At 49.1% G+C, this 16,729-nt stretch overlaps 4 protein-coding genes across 4 annotated transcripts; 1 reads left to right on the plus strand and 3 right to left on the minus strand.

The window, feature by feature from the left end:
* Positions 1-592: 592 nt before the first annotated feature.
* On the minus strand, positions 593-2,292 carry LOC128725617 (clavesin-2-like). Its single transcript, XM_053819376.1, has 2 exons — positions 1,552-2,292; positions 593-1,481 (listed from the first exon to the last, which is right to left on the minus strand). Exons 1-2 carry the CDS (start codon positions 2,290-2,292, stop codon positions 1,221-1,223), a joined length of 1,002 nt encoding a protein of 333 aa, XP_053675351.1. The 3' UTR covers positions 593-1,220.
* Positions 2,293-4,964: 2,672 nt separating this feature from the next.
* LOC128723560 (retinaldehyde-binding protein 1-like) lies at positions 4,965-6,833 on the minus strand. Its single transcript, XM_053817316.1, has 2 exons — positions 5,977-6,833; positions 4,965-5,903 (listed from the first exon to the last, which is right to left on the minus strand). The coding sequence occupies exons 1-2, from the start codon at positions 6,685-6,687 to the stop codon at positions 5,631-5,633; spliced, it is 984 nt and encodes a 327-aa protein (XP_053673291.1). The 5' UTR covers positions 6,688-6,833; the 3' UTR covers positions 4,965-5,630.
* Positions 6,834-8,843: 2,010 nt separating this feature from the next.
* On the minus strand, positions 8,844-11,582 carry LOC128726678 (alpha-tocopherol transfer protein-like). The gene is made up of 2 exons (XM_053820498.1): positions 10,866-11,582; positions 8,844-9,155 (listed from the first exon to the last, which is right to left on the minus strand). Exons 1-2 carry the CDS (start codon positions 11,580-11,582, stop codon positions 8,892-8,894), a joined length of 981 nt encoding a protein of 326 aa, XP_053676473.1. The 3' UTR covers positions 8,844-8,891.
* A 2,427-nt stretch (positions 11,583-14,009) lies between these two features.
* Positions 14,010-15,071, plus strand: LOC128726527 (retinaldehyde-binding protein 1-like). The gene is made up of 2 exons (XM_053820342.1): positions 14,010-14,729; positions 14,811-15,071. The coding sequence occupies exons 1-2, from the start codon at positions 14,010-14,012 to the stop codon at positions 15,069-15,071; spliced, it is 981 nt and encodes a 326-aa protein (XP_053676317.1).
* Positions 15,072-16,729: the final 1,658 nt, after the last annotated feature.

Here is a 16,729-nt window from a genome sequence, read left to right on the forward strand (position 1 = left end):
TGCACGAGAGCGCATTCACTTGTGAAATGACAATTTAATGGATGCAGAGAAATATCTAAAAGGATTGATCTTGCAGATTGACCGATCACTATAGCAACATTGTAGCACTGTTTGGTACGATAGAGAGCTGCGAGGCCATGTATTTAGGAATGTTTTGAAATATTTCGCTTAGTTCGAATGTAAAGCGCAGTTTTGTCTCTAATGGATGCATTCAATAGCCATGCATTCATAGTTGGGAAGGAAAAGGCGTTAATACAAAAACGATTGCATAGCTGCAGGCGCTAAAATGTCTCTTTACAAATCACTCATCGTCGTTTGGGAAATTGAGAGAATTTTCACGTGGAAACGTGTAGATTAAAGCATCGTAAATTTATGTGATATCAACTAGAAATCAATTGTGTTCGTGTGATTGAATTTTTTTTGCTGATTATATATTTTTAAGCTAGCTTATATCATAATATTTCAACCACGAATTTGGTAGCATGTGTGATGCTGTAATTTTGAATCTGCGTTTGGTTTTTCATACGAACATAAAACACCACGTAACCGATAATACTCAGAAGGCTACACATAAAACGATGTCTTGAAAGTGTTACAAAAATTGCATATATTTTTTTGCTCAAAAGTATTATAATAATAGTGCACAGTAATCTCTACCAGCGCAATATAGCGAACCAATTCGTGCTTCTACAGTACCATATACATTTACACCATAAAACTTATCGTGGGCTATGTTTGGGAACGTGTTTTGTTCCATCCGTCCTTCGCACCTTTTGCTTGGACTCATCCTTGAATAACGATTATCAGTTCGTCAGCCACACTAGGGCGTCCGGATACGCAAACGCAATCGTTTCTTCCGCCACCAACCAAGCCATCGTTTGTTGCGCATGGTAGTGGAGTCCGCACATCCCACCGCGGTGGGCCTCGTGTCACTTTGTCTATGCGCCGTATTACAGAAGGGTGCTAATTATTACCATTACGCGCAATGTCAACAAACGGGCTGATGAGACGCTACCGAAAACCCGTCACCCGAGACGCTCGGTTTCACTTTTGCATTCATCGCGTGGCTAATGAAGAAGGAGATTTGTTCCAACGTATGGCTCCCGCAAAGTTCAGTGCACGTGGGGAATTACAGCATACGCATGAGTGAGGATGAAATGATACCAAACGGAAACGCGAGATAAATCACAGTCTAAAGCAATGCTTAACCACCGGCACCACTAGTCTAGCTGCAGCTTGCGGAAGCTTCCGATCGTCCCGGTTTCGATCTCAGCGGCGTGGGATTTTTTGCAATTTTCCAGCTCCGGTTCGCGACCAATATCGAAGTCCATTTCATCGAGAGCCAGCAGCTGAGGGCGATAGATCTGGCAGCGTTTTTTGAAGGCGGCGATGTGTTCCTCCTTCGGGATCACTCCACCGTACTCCTGCGGGATCAGCCGTTTGTCGACTTTCTGGTGGAGATCTTCCCAGGTTCGGTGACACTAAAGCGAAGAAAAATAGCTCATTAAAAGCCTGTCAACCTTCCAGGACACCTTCGAGCTTGTCACTTACCATAATGCGATTGCGCAGCTTTGTGTTCATCAGCGCCATTGTGTAGTTAGCAATCTTGAGCGCCAAGCTCGGTGTATTGACGAAGTGCAACTCCTGGATGCGCATCGGCACAGCGTTGTTCAGGTATGTCGCCAAATCCCGGATGTCATTAAGTGTCACCAGACCCAGCATACCCATCGTAATGCCAGACAGATCGTACACCAGCACAAACCCAGCACACTGCACCGACGCATCATCGTACAGCGTTTCACCGACCAACATATGCATTCGACATCCGTGCCCGACCGTATACACCTTCGGATCCAGCGTTCCAGCATCGCCAAAAATCACCGTTCGACCCCGAGCATCCTTCTCGAGCACGGGATACAGAAACCCAGCATCCACCAGCCCACAGAGGGTTCGATCTTCGATGTCGAGTCGCTTAAACCAGTGCGGATGCATCACCCGACAGGCGAGATAGCGCTCCAGCATCACAGACGCGTTGATGAACGAGTACTTCTTCGTGCGCAGGAATCGCAACAGAAACCGTGCATCCGTGCGGCATCGCCCAATGCTCGGGTGTTTCGCGATCCAATCGCGCAACTGCACCAGACTTTGGTCACGGATTGTCGGGTTTTCACGTAGAAAATCCCGTGCTAATTGCTGACAATGCGCGTCCAGCTCATCGATCTCGTTATCGTAACGGGCTGGTGCCTTGTCCAGGTTCGGGGCTGGTAACACGTTCAGCTCATCGCTAGGCATGATGGAGCCGTTGCACTGACACTCACTGGAGGATCACTTTAGTGTGGGGTGGAACAGGCGTAGGTTTCACTGCTAGATCACTTCACTGGATCACGTGGAGAGCACTGGAGTCGTTCACAACCGCACTGGGCAACGGATCGAGACGAAGTGAGCCCACGAACTGCTCGATCGATGGTTTAATAATTAAACATTCGGGTTTCGCACCCTGCGTGGCTCCGTAGATCTCACGGACGTAATATCGGGGGGAGATGGACCTTCAACTCGTACGTCGTCTTTTCGGCTCATGTGGGACTACGTACGCGGAGTTTTAGGCGATGATCAATCGATCTTTCACTGAGGATCTAGCAAACGCTGGTACGTCGTATGGCAGCACGATCGCTTGCATATGACCTGCACGTTAATGCACCTTCGACATCTCACTCAGCTTTGATGCGCCAACTTGATGGATGGCCAATCAACGATTGGAAAACCACCGCCAGCGGGGATGATGTGTAATATGTGTAATTGTTATTGAGACAGTCGAAACACCGCTCAGGTGTGGGTGTGAAGCTGAGCAAGAACTATGAAATGTTGCTGAGCTATGTAAAGCGGGGGGTTTTCCAGAGTGTAAACAATGCTTAGAAGATATAGCCGAAAGCTTCAATTATCTAGTGATGCATTGCTGGGATTAAACCTGTAGAACTGGCCTATGAATCATAACGAGCTTTTACAGCTACTCAAGTGTTGAAGTCTCCCATGAATCTACTTGGTGGCTTGAAATATTTAGTTATTTTTTCAAGAAATTGGTTGAAATTTTGCGAGATTTGATTTTGCTCGTGATTGCAAAAGCATATTTTTTCGTGATGTTGATCTTTGGCTGGAAAGCTTGTGTACCTTTCATCACGTGGTTTCATCAAGCTTAAATAATAACGGCATTCAAACGGGTAATAAGTATGCACGTGCTTCATATGCGATCGGGACCACGCTGGTGGGGAATGTACGCACTCGGACGAAGCCGAAAAAATACGTCCACTGCGACCAACCCCCGGGAAAGCTCAATTTCTTTTCATAAATTATGCCTCGGGAGATTTTCGGGGTGTGATTTGCCGCCCATTCCGATGCCTCGTTCCCTCTTTTTACTTCATTTTACGCAATCCAACGTTCGATGCTTCAATCCACAACCGTATCCCGCCATTGCGCGGGCACCATCGAGGAGGTCGATCATTGAGCAATCGTAAAGTGCAAGTTATTCGTATTAGTAGCGCGATGACCGTCCCGGCGATTGCTGGTGGTGAAGAAAAATAACAGACTCAGTGAGCCCACTCACACCGGCATCACCAAGCCAAGGGTCTATTATTCAACTGGCAGCCCGTTTTCGGTGGGTCCTTTTCCGCTGCGTCACATTTTTTGGCGCAAAAAGGCGCAGGAAAAGGTTTCGGGCTCAGTACTTTCACTTGCGGCCACAACGTACAGCTCAAGCAGGCGCTGGGAATTTGAATTGGTCTTGCAAGCCGGCGGCAAAGTGGCGTAATGGCCTGCGGTGCGATGCTGGGACACGATTGATGCTCTTTCATTTTTGGGCCACATACTTGCCCAACCGCCGCGCAATTGAACCGCCATTACATGTCCAACGGTACGGGCAAGATGGCACCGCAAGGAGACAAACGAGATGAAATCGCCAACGATCGATCGTGTTGGAACGATCGCTAGGGTAAGGTGTGGTTTGCTTGATCAAGCCATCGCAAATATTGGCTGTTGTCGGTGTGCTCACTCGTAACGGCGCATTCGGTGAGATGTGGCGCGGATCGATGTTCATTGCCGTTGTAGCTGCTTGAATTCCTTCCCGGGTGTGGCTGCTGTTGACTTTGCAGTGCAGAAATCCATGACCTTAACCTAGGGTAAGGTGTCCTTCGGGGCAACCGGTGGTGTTGTGTGTTATCAATTGGTTATGGCAACCGTTACTAGGCACTGGGGTGTTTTTAAATAGCTTTAAACGGATAGCCACAGTCGTTGTCTCGAAAGTACTTTGATATATGTAGCCTATTTAATCAAACATAGCTCAGCATAACCTCCATCCAACCATCAACTTGCCAATACACCACCATCTTCCCGACACAAAAAACTACCGAAGTTTACCAGCGTCTCATAACACAGAACCACAATAGCAATAATTAACCGAGTCAGCCCGGGATAAGGCTCACAGCTACTGTTGGGAGGAAATGCCTTTCAGCTCACGAATAGTTGTATTTACCAAAATACGGCCTGACCGTTCCTAATACATAAGATATATTTTAGATTACATTGAAATTTCTTGAGAAAATTATATAAAGGCTATATCTAAAAAAGTTCTTTTCAATATGTAGACTGGTCTATATTACATGCTTTTGCTGCTTCGTACACTATAACTTTTTACTAGACTACTAAACCACGAAAAAACTATAAAAAAATGTATGAGAAAAAAGCTTCCACGCTGCCATAAAGCTCTTTCCGGATGGAAAATCGAGCTTTTTGAAAGCTGTTTCGAATTGACAGTTTATAGTTGATCTCGAGACGTAGTGTCTGCCCAGAGGTAGTGTGCTATGTCTCTTTCTTTATTGCTTTGTAATGATTGTAGGCATATAATCAATTTGTGTGTGATTCCAAAGAATACAAAAAAAAATATAAAAAATAACTGAAGTAAAATTATGTACACATTATAATATGTATATTTGCGTTTAAAATACAAGACCATTCAACCATGCTTATAATACTGGTAGGAAAGCAAGTACCCCTTTGCTTTAAGCTTTACCGATTTTAAAATACTCACATATCAGCTCATTTCAGCTGCTTCTTACTACATCTAACCCCTTTACGTCACTAACCGAACAAATAAAACAACCGGCAGCGCTGTTTGCCGCTTCTGCCAACTCATGCAAACCAACATCGTTCGCAGCACACGCTAGAATCAATTGCATACAGCGCGATCGTTTATCGTCTGCTCATTCTATTGCCTATTTCTCCTGTGTTTCAGTGTAACGGCACCGATGTTACGAGCTGTGCTAATGGGATTTTGCTCACTTATTTTTTGTTGTTCATCGATTCATCACCACTGTCATTTGCTGTTCTTTACGTCACCCCGAAGTGGTTCGGGAGCAGCTCCGTGACTAAACGAGATCCCAAATTGGACGCCGAGAGCAAAGAGCAAAGCTCGGCGTCTCCTTCACGGTGCTGTTGCGCAGGTTGTGGGTTATTGTTTGATTTTGTTCGCTTGCTATACTACGCAGAAGATAAGATAAGCTGCACCGGGCGTTGCGGAGATACCTGTAGGTGATCGAAAAAGGCCGCTGGAATGGAATGGATCCCAAACCCAAAGCGGTGCATCAATCGATCGATAGTTTGCGAAAGCTTCCGACGGCACCATCAGCAACTACGTCACCAGCCAGTCCACTGGAATCCTCGTGTACGGCCGCTTCCCGGGGATCTCTTAGGTCGATATCCATTTCGTCCAGCTCGAGCAGCATCGTTCTCTTCGATGCGAGATACTCACGGAAGCGATCGTTCAAAACCTTCAGAGAAGGACCTTTGCCGCCGTACTCCTGTGGAAGAAGCTCTAAGGACACTCGCTCGCGCAACTCCTGCACCGTAGTGTGACACTGGAAAACCGTACAAATGGAACAGATTGTAAGGCACATGAGGCTGATTCAAGAATCTCAAGGGATGCCTTACGTGGATACGGGAACGTAGCTTCTCGCTAGCAAAGGACAAACAGTACTTGCTGATCTGAGCCGCGAACGTGGGCACACTGACGAAGTGATTCTCGCGCAACCGCACCGGTACACAGTTGATGACACTACGCAAGTACCCTGCCAGGTTATCCAACGTCCAGCACGTTACGTGCGCCATCGTCATACCACCATTATCAAAGATATGCGTAAACCCAGCAATCTGGTTCGGTTCCTCATCCAGAAGCGCCTCCGCCACAAGCATGTTCAGCCGGATCATCGTGTCGGAGTTGTACTTCTGAGCGTCAAAGTTCCGCACCACACCAAAGATCACAATCCGTCCACTAGCTGGATCGCGTCCGATCGGTAACATACAGCACGCGTCCAGAACCGCCGCCAGATCAAGATCCTCAGGATCAAGCCGAGCGAACCACCTTGGGTACGTCTGGCGCATCGTCAGATAGCGTTCCAACATCTCGCAAGCTCGCGGTACCGAGAACTTCTTCACACGCAGGAACCGCAACAAAAACCGCTCATCCGTCCGACACCGCCGTAGCCGGCCATTCTGACGGATCCACTCACGCATCCCAGCCAGCGATTGGCCACGCAGCTGCTCATCCTCACGTAGTTCCGTGGCCGCGATCGCATCCAGCTGGGCTGCAAATTCCGACCCGGAACGATCGACACTCGGGAAGAACGTCTGCATGCGTGCCATAGCTCCTTTTCGCGGTCGCGATCATTCGCGAACTAAACACCGAACTCGTGGCTTCTGCCAGGCTGACTGCTGCTGTTTAATAACATACACACACACACGGCTCGCGGAACGTCATTCGCGGATGATTACCGCGGGCGTTTTGTTTGCGTTTTGTTGCTCCGTGACGGGCTGTTTTTCGGGCATTCGGTCCGGGAGGGTTTTTTTTTCTTTCTATATGTCTCGTGTTCTCCACAACCCCGTCACGGTTAGATCACTTGACGGTTTGGAGATACATTTAATTGACTGCCTACTGGCAGCGGAACGGTTGTTTTGCAGCCGACGAATGCTCACCTTCACCAAGTGACTGTCAGTGATGTGCTAGAGCTAGTTGGGTCTGCGGGAAGGGCTAACAGGCAGCTTAGTTCCTCGGTTTATTTGTTTACTTGCGCCTGTATCGGGTTTGGAGTGTACGCACGGGAATGAGATATGAGAGGAAGCAGCTTGGGCCCACCCTATCTGAGCGGAGAGCACATCATTGTAAATGATTGCAGTTCCACACAGATACCGGCAGTTGGTGGTGAAATGACTGCGTGCCGGGGAACGGTATGGGCGGGAACGGGGGACCTCCAATCAGCCGTCTAACGAACGACTCTGGTGTAGGAGTTGGTTGTGAGCGTCGTTTAAATTATATCATCACGCTTCTGTATGCCTGTTCACATAATTGCTGATGGAGAGGAACATTGTTTGAGCGTAGAATGAAGGCACATACTCCATAGTAGCACTGCATTTCTTTCGGAGATGCTGGCGATATTTGCAAAAGCCTACAGCGACTGCAAATCATTGCACTTTCGCTTAATACTTTCCCTAAAATACTTTATGTGTTTTTAATTTAATTGGCACTACAAATATAACGGGAAAAGACGGTTTGCATCGTTTAAAGTAACCTATCAATTCACCTAACGAAGTAAGCTTGGCAGCCTATGATATGCGCCTGAAGGTATGCAATGTGTGCTGCCTAAGCCAACACGTGGTTAGGTGATCGTATTTTGAAATATTTAAAGTTTTTTTTAACAATGCCTTAGATAGACCTTAGATGGTGTAAAACCGACGGTTTCAACGGTTGTTTTCTATGGGCCATATGCATTTCAGCCAATCAACAGCAAACGCAATTTCAAAGACGTGTAGGGAAACAAAGAAACGTTCATGTTTCCCAAAATCTCTACCGCGACAAATGAATGGCATTCATCAATGGCTAGCCGTTCGGATGAAAGGAATGTAGGCTGCCCCACGCGTAACGAACGAGACGCAATCTTTGCTGACCGTTAATGCATGCGGCAACGTTGACGAAGTTCATATTTTGGCCCCGAGACTGGCGCCTTTCGTGACTATCCGATACGGTACGTGGAACAACGCCGAAAAACACAGCCAGGAGAAACCAACCACAAATAGTGACCGATCGTGGTGCTGTTTGGAAATTGTTAAATCATAATATCATACGAAAACGTCCAGCAACGTCACTCGGAGATCATGAGGTGATTGATTCGCGCGCGTCAACGCCTCAAAAACCGGGCGTGCAGTTGTTCGGATACTTAATAATGTTTGATTTATTGTAACCATTGCATAAGAGCCCGTTTGGGAAGGGCCCGTCCCAAAAGGGACAGAATAGAAATGGAACACCGCCAGGTAAAAGTATGTGATGTGTATGTGTGTTTATTTGCATTGCTAAAATGATTTACAGTAAAGTGGGGGAATGCGTTTTTAATGAGGATAAAACTACGCACAACTTAACCTAAAACTCGGTGCAGCCATTCGGACCCAAATCCTACCATAAGATATCCGTCGCATAAAAGCCGGAACAAAGCGGGCACGAATTCATAAAATGTAAAACCGCGAACGAAGGAGATAAAGACAGTTTGAGACCAAAATAGGCATGAATAGAGAGAAAGTAAGGGGAGACAAAAAAAAACGGGAAGGTGAAATTGATCGTGCGGCAAACGGGGCAAAGTGGCCGATGTTCCGATTTTACAATAACTAACACCCCGAATCGCGCATAAATAATTGTGTAACGTAGATTCGTCGAGAGGTAAAGCGAATGGGAAACACGAGAAAACAAAGGCTGTTTTGAACCTCCATGAAGAGGTGTTACTGCGGGTTCCAGTGGGCCAATCCAAGGGCGCAATTCTACACGAATAGAGTACCATAATTCGTCTCAGGTGACTTCTGCTTCAATCGATGTCCAGCTTCCGGAAGCTGCCAACCATGCCGGCATCGATGCCACCCGGCGCACATCCCGTCTTGCTCCACACGGACGAAAATTTGGCCACATCAATCTCCATCTGGTCCAGCATCTGCAGCTCGTCGCGGCTTTCGAGCAGTCGCTTCCCGTACACGTGCGTCAGAGATTTTGGTTCCACGTCCTCTTCGGTGTACTCGACCGGAAGCAGCGTCTTGCCCAGGTATCCGACCGCTTCCTGGATGGTTTTGTGGAACTGCTCGGAAAAATGAAAGCAAAAGGGTACGAAAGGCGGTTACAAGCTGTTCGATTTTTAAGGGCTACCCTCAACAGAGACACGAAGCACGGTTTCACATCCAGTTTTCATTTCGGACCATCATCGACAACCCCAAAATCGATTGGAAAGCCGAACCACGGTACACCGCAGTTACATCCGCACCGAAAACTTGCTAATAGAGAGTTGAACTAATCACGCCCATCGGCTGGACAGGTTGGGTCTCGTGTCTCTACCGGTCCGGGTCTAATGGCCGTCAGTCTAACCCCGAGACGAATGCCTTTGGGACGTCACAAACACGTCACGGAACACTGGCCAAAACTGGTTATTGCCCAAAACCCACCCATTCTGGGCATATCGAAACGTCGCTTCTATTCATCATGTCTATCTTCTGCATGGGATGTGATGACTCCATCGTGTTGCGGTTTTAGCAACGGTACGATAACTGATCCGGTTGCCGAACCTTCGGTTTATACGCTCGGTTGGGAAACTGCCGGTTTTGAGTGGCTCGTGCCACCTTCATTCACAAGTCACCCCCGGGTGTGTGTGTGTGTGTGTGTGTGTCCACTTTACCAATTGGCGCACCAATCGGTTCGATGGCGTGGAGGGAAAAATTTCCAAACGGTCTGCCCTCATTAGTGAGGCAGACTCTGGGGGAGATTAATTAAAATTTGCATGCCATCGCGCAAAGTGATCCGAGCCAACCGAAATGGCTTTATTTATGTGGTCCGATAACAGTCCTCGGCGCTCGCGATCGATAAACACATGCACGTATAAAAACATGATTATTGCCATCCGCCAAATTCAGTCTCGGGCGTCCCTTTCCATCCATCCTTGCGGTATCCTTGTGATGGCATTAGAAATGAGCCTTAAAATAATGGCCCCTTGATCATCTGTCTCAAGGCCGCACCCAAATCTTTCCCTTTGTGTTGGCCAACACCAACAACAGACGCCATCCGTTACGATAGGTCTGGGGGATTTTCCACAGCACCGCCAGGGTTCGCTTATTTCCGTCTCTTTTTTTTTGTTTCCACCCCACGGAGGGCTGCTTTTTCGCGGGCTCATGACGGCATCGGTGGAATTTCAAATTTGCCGCGGCATACATTATGTATATTTCGGCGAGCCACAGGCCACCTGCGATTTCGGTGGGGTTTGAATTTTGCAATCGCACCGTTCCACGCATCTTCGCGCTCGCCTACCTTTCGTGAGCCAGCTTTATGGGTCTGGGTTGGTTGTTATTTTTTTGTCCACTAGGTCACCAATTCGCGGCTCGAATACGGGAAGAAGGGGCTTTCACTTTTGCTTAGACGCGGAGATGAGCATCTGAGTCATCGGATCGGTTACCGATACTTTTGACGATAGGTCGAACCATTCTCTGTGAGTTACAACGCGTCGCTTGTCCACTAAACTGCTCCGCGAATCCGTCCGAACGCTGGGAACGCGCTATTGTATAAGAGTGGTCGACGATTGCACGAAACTGTGACCCACAAACGTGCGTCTTCTTCTCAGGCTTTGTATGATCGCGTGGTTTGACGTCGGGACCGATAAAAAGTCACCCACCTCTATTGTGCCGTGTAGCAAAAGAACCTCCCAACTAGCCCAACTATGATCGCCTCAGAAAGGGCGTTAACCGAAGGGCTTGGATGACCCTCAAAGAATTGCCCCCTAAACCACCTAAACCGGGCTACTCACAAAGAATCGATGCTTCAGCTTCGGACTGACGTAGGTTAACAGCAGGTCAACGATGGAGGCGGCCACCTTCGGCAGACGGATCACGTGAATCTCCCTGCACCGGATCGGCAGCAGATGATTGATGTACGGTGCAATATTGCGCATCTCGCTCAACCGAAACAGCGTGAAGTGGGCCATAGACGCCTCGTAGCAATCGACGATCAGCACAACTCCAGCGACCTGCACCATCTCATCACACGACAGGATCTCCATGTTCATGTGCAGAAACCGTATCAGATCCACCAAGTCGAACTTGTTCACGCGGAAGTTACGCGACTTGATCAGGATCACAATCTGGCCTTTTTCGTCGAACCCAAGCACGTGGAACACGTCGTCATCCACAAGCGCCATCATGTTCTTCTCGTACGGATCCAATCCCTGGAACCAGTGCGGGAAAGATTGCCTCAGCGCGAGATACCTCTCAAGCATCTCGCACGCCTTCGGAATCGAGAACTTGCGCTGACGCAAGAACTTCAGCAAGAACACCGCATCCGTACGGCACCGTCTGATGTACGGATGTTTCGCGATCCACTGACGCATCTGATCGATCGATTGCTTCCGAATCAGCTCATCCTCGCGCAGCTGCTCCTTGGCCAGCTTCCGGTACTGCTCCGGCAGGCTGCACCGGTACTCATCGAACTTGACCGGACACTTTTCCACACCGTACGTAACCGTCATTGCGCTCGCTCCGTGTGCTGCTTCTGCGCGCGCGATTCAAACTCCAAACGTGAACTGACGCGCTGCGATCGCGACTTGCCGGCCAGCTTGACAGAAACGGAAGCCTACGCGCGGGTCTACACTTTCCCTTTCCACTGGTGCTCACGAGCAAGGGGGCATATTCCGGGGTGCTGCTTTTTCGGCAGGTGCCCGACCAACCAACCCATCCATCTGTCTCTTTTCAGCCGCTTTCGTCCTCTTTCGTACCTTTTGGAGGCACTCCCGGAGACTACGTGGACTGACTGGTTTTCTCACGGGATCGAGCGCGAACACCGGATGAGCGATCCCCTCCCAGAATGCACGCGCAACGCAGGGTATCTGAGCAAATATTGGGTGTTAACCCCCAATCGGCCAGGAGGCAGCCATTTGTGACACATCGCATTAGGTCTAGGTAGGCGCTGCGCATTTTTCCAAAATAGCCGTTGGGCCAAAACTTAAGCGCGCCTGACGTGTGGGGTGGACAAATTTCGTACTGCGTCAGCTGACCGCTTGACCAACGGCTGAAGGTGTTCGCAGCCTTGTGCCGAAATTGTGAACCATAAAGATAACCATGCGGTATCTCATTCCGGCATTAGCATATGTATGTCGATCGGTGTGCCGAATATCTGGACCAACGGGTTTGCTTTGGGCGGGTGGCAGAAGTTTCGCAGACTTGTTTCGCCTCTACGGGACGTTTGCTTCGGTTGCACCTTCGTTACCGGTCAAACCAGTACCGGTACTCGTATGACCTTTGCATTGGCGCACCCGAAAATCACGGGTTATGCGCCATTCCATTACGCCAGGGAGCTACCGGGTTGGGAAAGGATGCCGAATTCAAGGTCTACGCAAGGTAACCTCACAAAGGCGAACCAGTGCAGCAGTTCCTGTCGCGGTTTGTGTTCCGGCAGGTCTGGCATGGGTAGATCCGTAACACCACGAGTGGTATTGCGAAAGAAGCCTTCCCTTGAGGGGAGGTGCATGAATGCAAACAATCGGGGAGTTTGTTTGGAGCAGGTCGAAGGTTGAAACATTTTCGGACAACGGATCTAATGGATGCCCAAACACAACAGACTGTTACTGTTGTGACAAGAGCCTCAGAAGCGATGCCTCAGAAACACGCTCCAACGGTGGTGGCGTGGAGCAAAGGACAGCCAGATCCTACCGGACCCTGGGAACCGGTAAGTGTGTGAAGGACGTGCACGTCCAGAATAGGTCACGGCTGTTGTGGACCATCCTGCAAGTAACCTGCAAGTAAAACCCGATATCGGTCGATTGCTTTAGCGCTGTACTTCGCAGTTCGCGCCCTTATTCAACGTACTTCTTCACCGCGTACTCCTTCCACCCATGCCCATTTATTCCCGGGATTAACTGGTAACAGGTTAACAGGCGGGTTTGACCCTCAGCCGCGTGTAGGGTCGGACACATCGATCGCAAGGCAGCGGTACGATACGGGGTAGTTATATAAGCTCAATTTCATGACTTCGAAATCGATGGTACCGCCTCCGGTGGCGCACGGGGTTTTGTGTGAAACACGATCGGTCCGCCATTTTCTGGATACAATCTACCGAGGGAAGGAGAGAGAGAGAGAGAAGTGGCTTTGATGGGTGCAGGATAAAGGCAAAATCTTCTCGTAACACAATGTCTGCCTTTAATTACTTTTTATGTCACACAACTCCTCGATCGCGGTAAACACACTCGTTCACCTAACGTTGCGAAGCAGCACCGATTGCTATCAGCGTAGGCCGTTTTTCTTTTGTTTTGAGAAGGTCGTTAAGGAGGCTTTACGTTTAACACACACGCGTCAATGCGAGAAAGCCTTTTAAAATCGGGCTCCTTTGATGGACGGAAGTGCCCACTGGATGGGAATGATCAGTTACGCAGGCTGCACGTTTGATTGATGTCGTTCTTTGTGTAACCAATATTGGGCAACTGCTGATCGCCGTTGTCCTGCATCCATCCATTCGGCCTGATTCCAGTTCGTCTGGTCTTGTCACTAACCACTAAATGTGCAGGTAAAATGCTTATGTGTGCCACCGACAAAAGTTGTACGCATTCTCGGTGAGCTTTCTAACGTCATTTTCTCTAGTGTGCCGTCCCGACCAGACGCGTTGCCACCAACACGCGTTTGAAGTAAAATCATTATCATATAATTGCAAACGAGCGTGTGAAACATGAGACCAACCGTTCAGATAATTAGCGAATGTGGACGAGCAGTCGAGCCCTCGATGGAGAGGGAGAAAAATGGCAAACCCCGGGCGCGGGAGAACGGACGAACGTTCCAAAACAGTTCCTAACGAACCCCGGTTCTAGCAACAGCACCTTGTGGACGTCGCGTTTAGAGTTTGTTTGGGTACTGTTAGAAAGTCGCCTTTTCACGGTTTTGTCGTCTATTCCACTAGCTTCAGCATCATGCGCTTCAGTGACGAAACAGCCAAACGTCCTCGGGAATACGCACCCTACCGGACTTCCCTGGACGAGCAGGATCTGCGTCTTGCTGAAGAGGAACTTCACGAGAACGAAGACACTCGGGAAGCGTCGATGGCGCAATTGCGAGAATTTATCGCCAAACACCCGCAAATCGTACGGTGCCGCACGGATCCAGTGTTCATGTTGCGATTTCTGCGTTATCGGAAGTTCAACGTCACCGAAGCTTGTGCTACGCTAGAGGGTGGTCTAGCGTTTCTGATGCGTATGCGCAAGTTGTACGGCGCCGAAGTGGACACGTTCCACCCAAACGTACTGCGCATGCTCGATCTGGACGCGATCGTACCACTTGGGTTTGATCGAAAGCGCAGGATGGCAGTTCTTATCCGCGTAGGTGCGATGGATCCAAAGCAAACCACAGCCCTACTGCAGATGCGCTTAGGTGCTCTCGTCATCAACACCTGCTTGGAGTATGAACGCACGCAAGTGCACGGAAGCGTGTGGATCGTGGACTGTTCCGGCATGACGATGGCCCACGTGGGCATGTGGAGCCTCAGTGAGGTTAAAATGATGGCGGACTCCATCAACGAGGTCGTAACACTATTCGTGAAGGAGGTCCACATGGTGCGGGTACCACGCATCACCTGGATGCTTCTGGACGTGCTGCTCCCACTGTTGAGCCCCAAAATTCGGGACCGGTTCAAGGTAAGCGCCCCCACGTGGCCTTAGGCGTGTGATCCCTGAACGAATTCTCGAACCAATGCTCACTGTTCTCAAAAATTCCAGTTTCATCGATCACACGACGAGCTGTGCAGCTCCGTGGACACATCCATCTTGCCAACCATCTACGGGGGTGAGCAGAGTTTGCGTGACGCAAGCGACAACTTCCGTGCCATGTTTGATAAGCAGCGCCCGTGGTTTAAGCTCGAAGAACAATTCTCGATGGATCTATCGATACCGGCGCCAGGTTCCAGGACCACCGAGCGGAACGGGTTCTGTGGTGAAGAATCCATGGTGGGAAGTTTCCGGAAACTGACCGTCGATTGATACCGCCCTCGGGGCTTTCGACATTCCGGTTGTGTGGCATTCCGCTAGGTGGTGTTCTCAAAACCCAAAGAGTAAGTTCAATTAGCAGCAGCCAGAAGGCGTCCCAGAACGTGTCGGTGTCATAACACGCGAGACTCGTCACACTTACGCGTTAGATAATTGTGCCGCCTTATACCTGGCGTCTTCTGTACAACCTGCACAAACGGAGAACTGTGGGTGAGAAAACACAATCGTCTGCCCTCATGGGTGTTTCACAAGGAAGTAGCGATCGACTTTACATTTCATCAGTTGTAGCAAATGTACAACTTTCTTACCCACCGATAAAATGCCTATCAGGGCGATTAGAATTACGAACAAACAAACAAAAACACACAACGATATTTAACGCATTAAAATGGTGTATGCACCAGATGCACTGATAGCAGCTGCACCAGTTCCAGGTGTTGGGGTTTGGTAGCTTTTAAGTGATGCTTGTAATACTTTCTTCCATTGACATCGCCTACGGACAATAAAATGGAGATATGGGAACGTTCTCAGCCAGGCGAAACGAAACAAAACCAAAGCGTCACGGTCTACTGCTCGATACTCCCGAGGCAGATAGCGGAGATGAGAATGATAATTAATGGCGTTCGATCGCACAACCGATCGATATGCATCGAACGAACGAACAATGAAGGAAAGCAGTTGCGTCCGTCAGACATCTCGTGAGAGGTCTGTAAGAGAAGGTGTATTGTACATTAGGGTGGCAGTATGTTTCCGCCAAACTGGAATTATTGAGCCGTGCGTGCGGTTGAGTGAGTTGAATATCTAACAAACCTCGTCCGATACACTCCATCTACTGACCTTGGTTAATGATGCAGGCGCTTTGCTGCCGTATCTTAACAAGTCGTTTAACCGATGGCCATACATTTCACCATCACACAATCCTAGCCGGCGGCTCGATTTCTGGTGGCCTTCGACACGCAACCGCCAAACGTCCAACGCAAAACTTACATATTTCATCGCGTATCATCCGGCTCCGATATCAATCATACGTCCTGCGTTCGGACACGCGTCTTGCGCGAAAAAGACCCGCCACTGCTACGCTCTGTCCTTCTTTTCGTTTTCCCTACGCGGCCATTGCGACCGTTTCTCGAGTGGCATCATCACCGGTGGCGTCGCGGTGGGTTTTTTGAATTTATGAGCTGGCGAAAAGAAAAAAAACCAGCCTCATTTCCCAAAGCGCCCTGGTCGCTTGAGCAACGCAGGTGGCAAACGGGGCATGCTGAAAGATTTTCGTCTCGGATATGGTCGCGTTTTGGCCGCTGGCCCTTTTTATGATTGCGTTTGGTGAGGATTTTTTTTCTGTGGTGGCTAATCGAAGGTTAGCCTTCGGTGGCAATCGGTTGGATGCATTTCTCCAATCAAAAAGGGGTTGGTTTTGTGCTGCTTTTCCCCGTGGCCGAGCCCGGGGGGCGATTATCTTGCAGTTTGGCTTTCGGTTTTCCGAAACCGACCATCGGCGGTGATTAATCCGAGGCGCGATTTGATGAAACGTTTGATTTGTTGTGTTAATTTGAACGTGCAATCGCGTGGTCGCGATGCCCAAAAACCACGTTTGCCGTTCATTTATCATGAGGTGATGACCGACAGGGTTAATTAAACATATTTGTTTGAAC

Source organism: Anopheles nili, chromosome 3, assembly GCF_943737925.1.
Source record: "Anopheles nili chromosome 3, idAnoNiliSN_F5_01, whole genome shotgun sequence".
Lineage (NCBI taxonomy): Eukaryota > Metazoa > Arthropoda > Insecta > Diptera > Culicidae > Anopheles > Anopheles nili.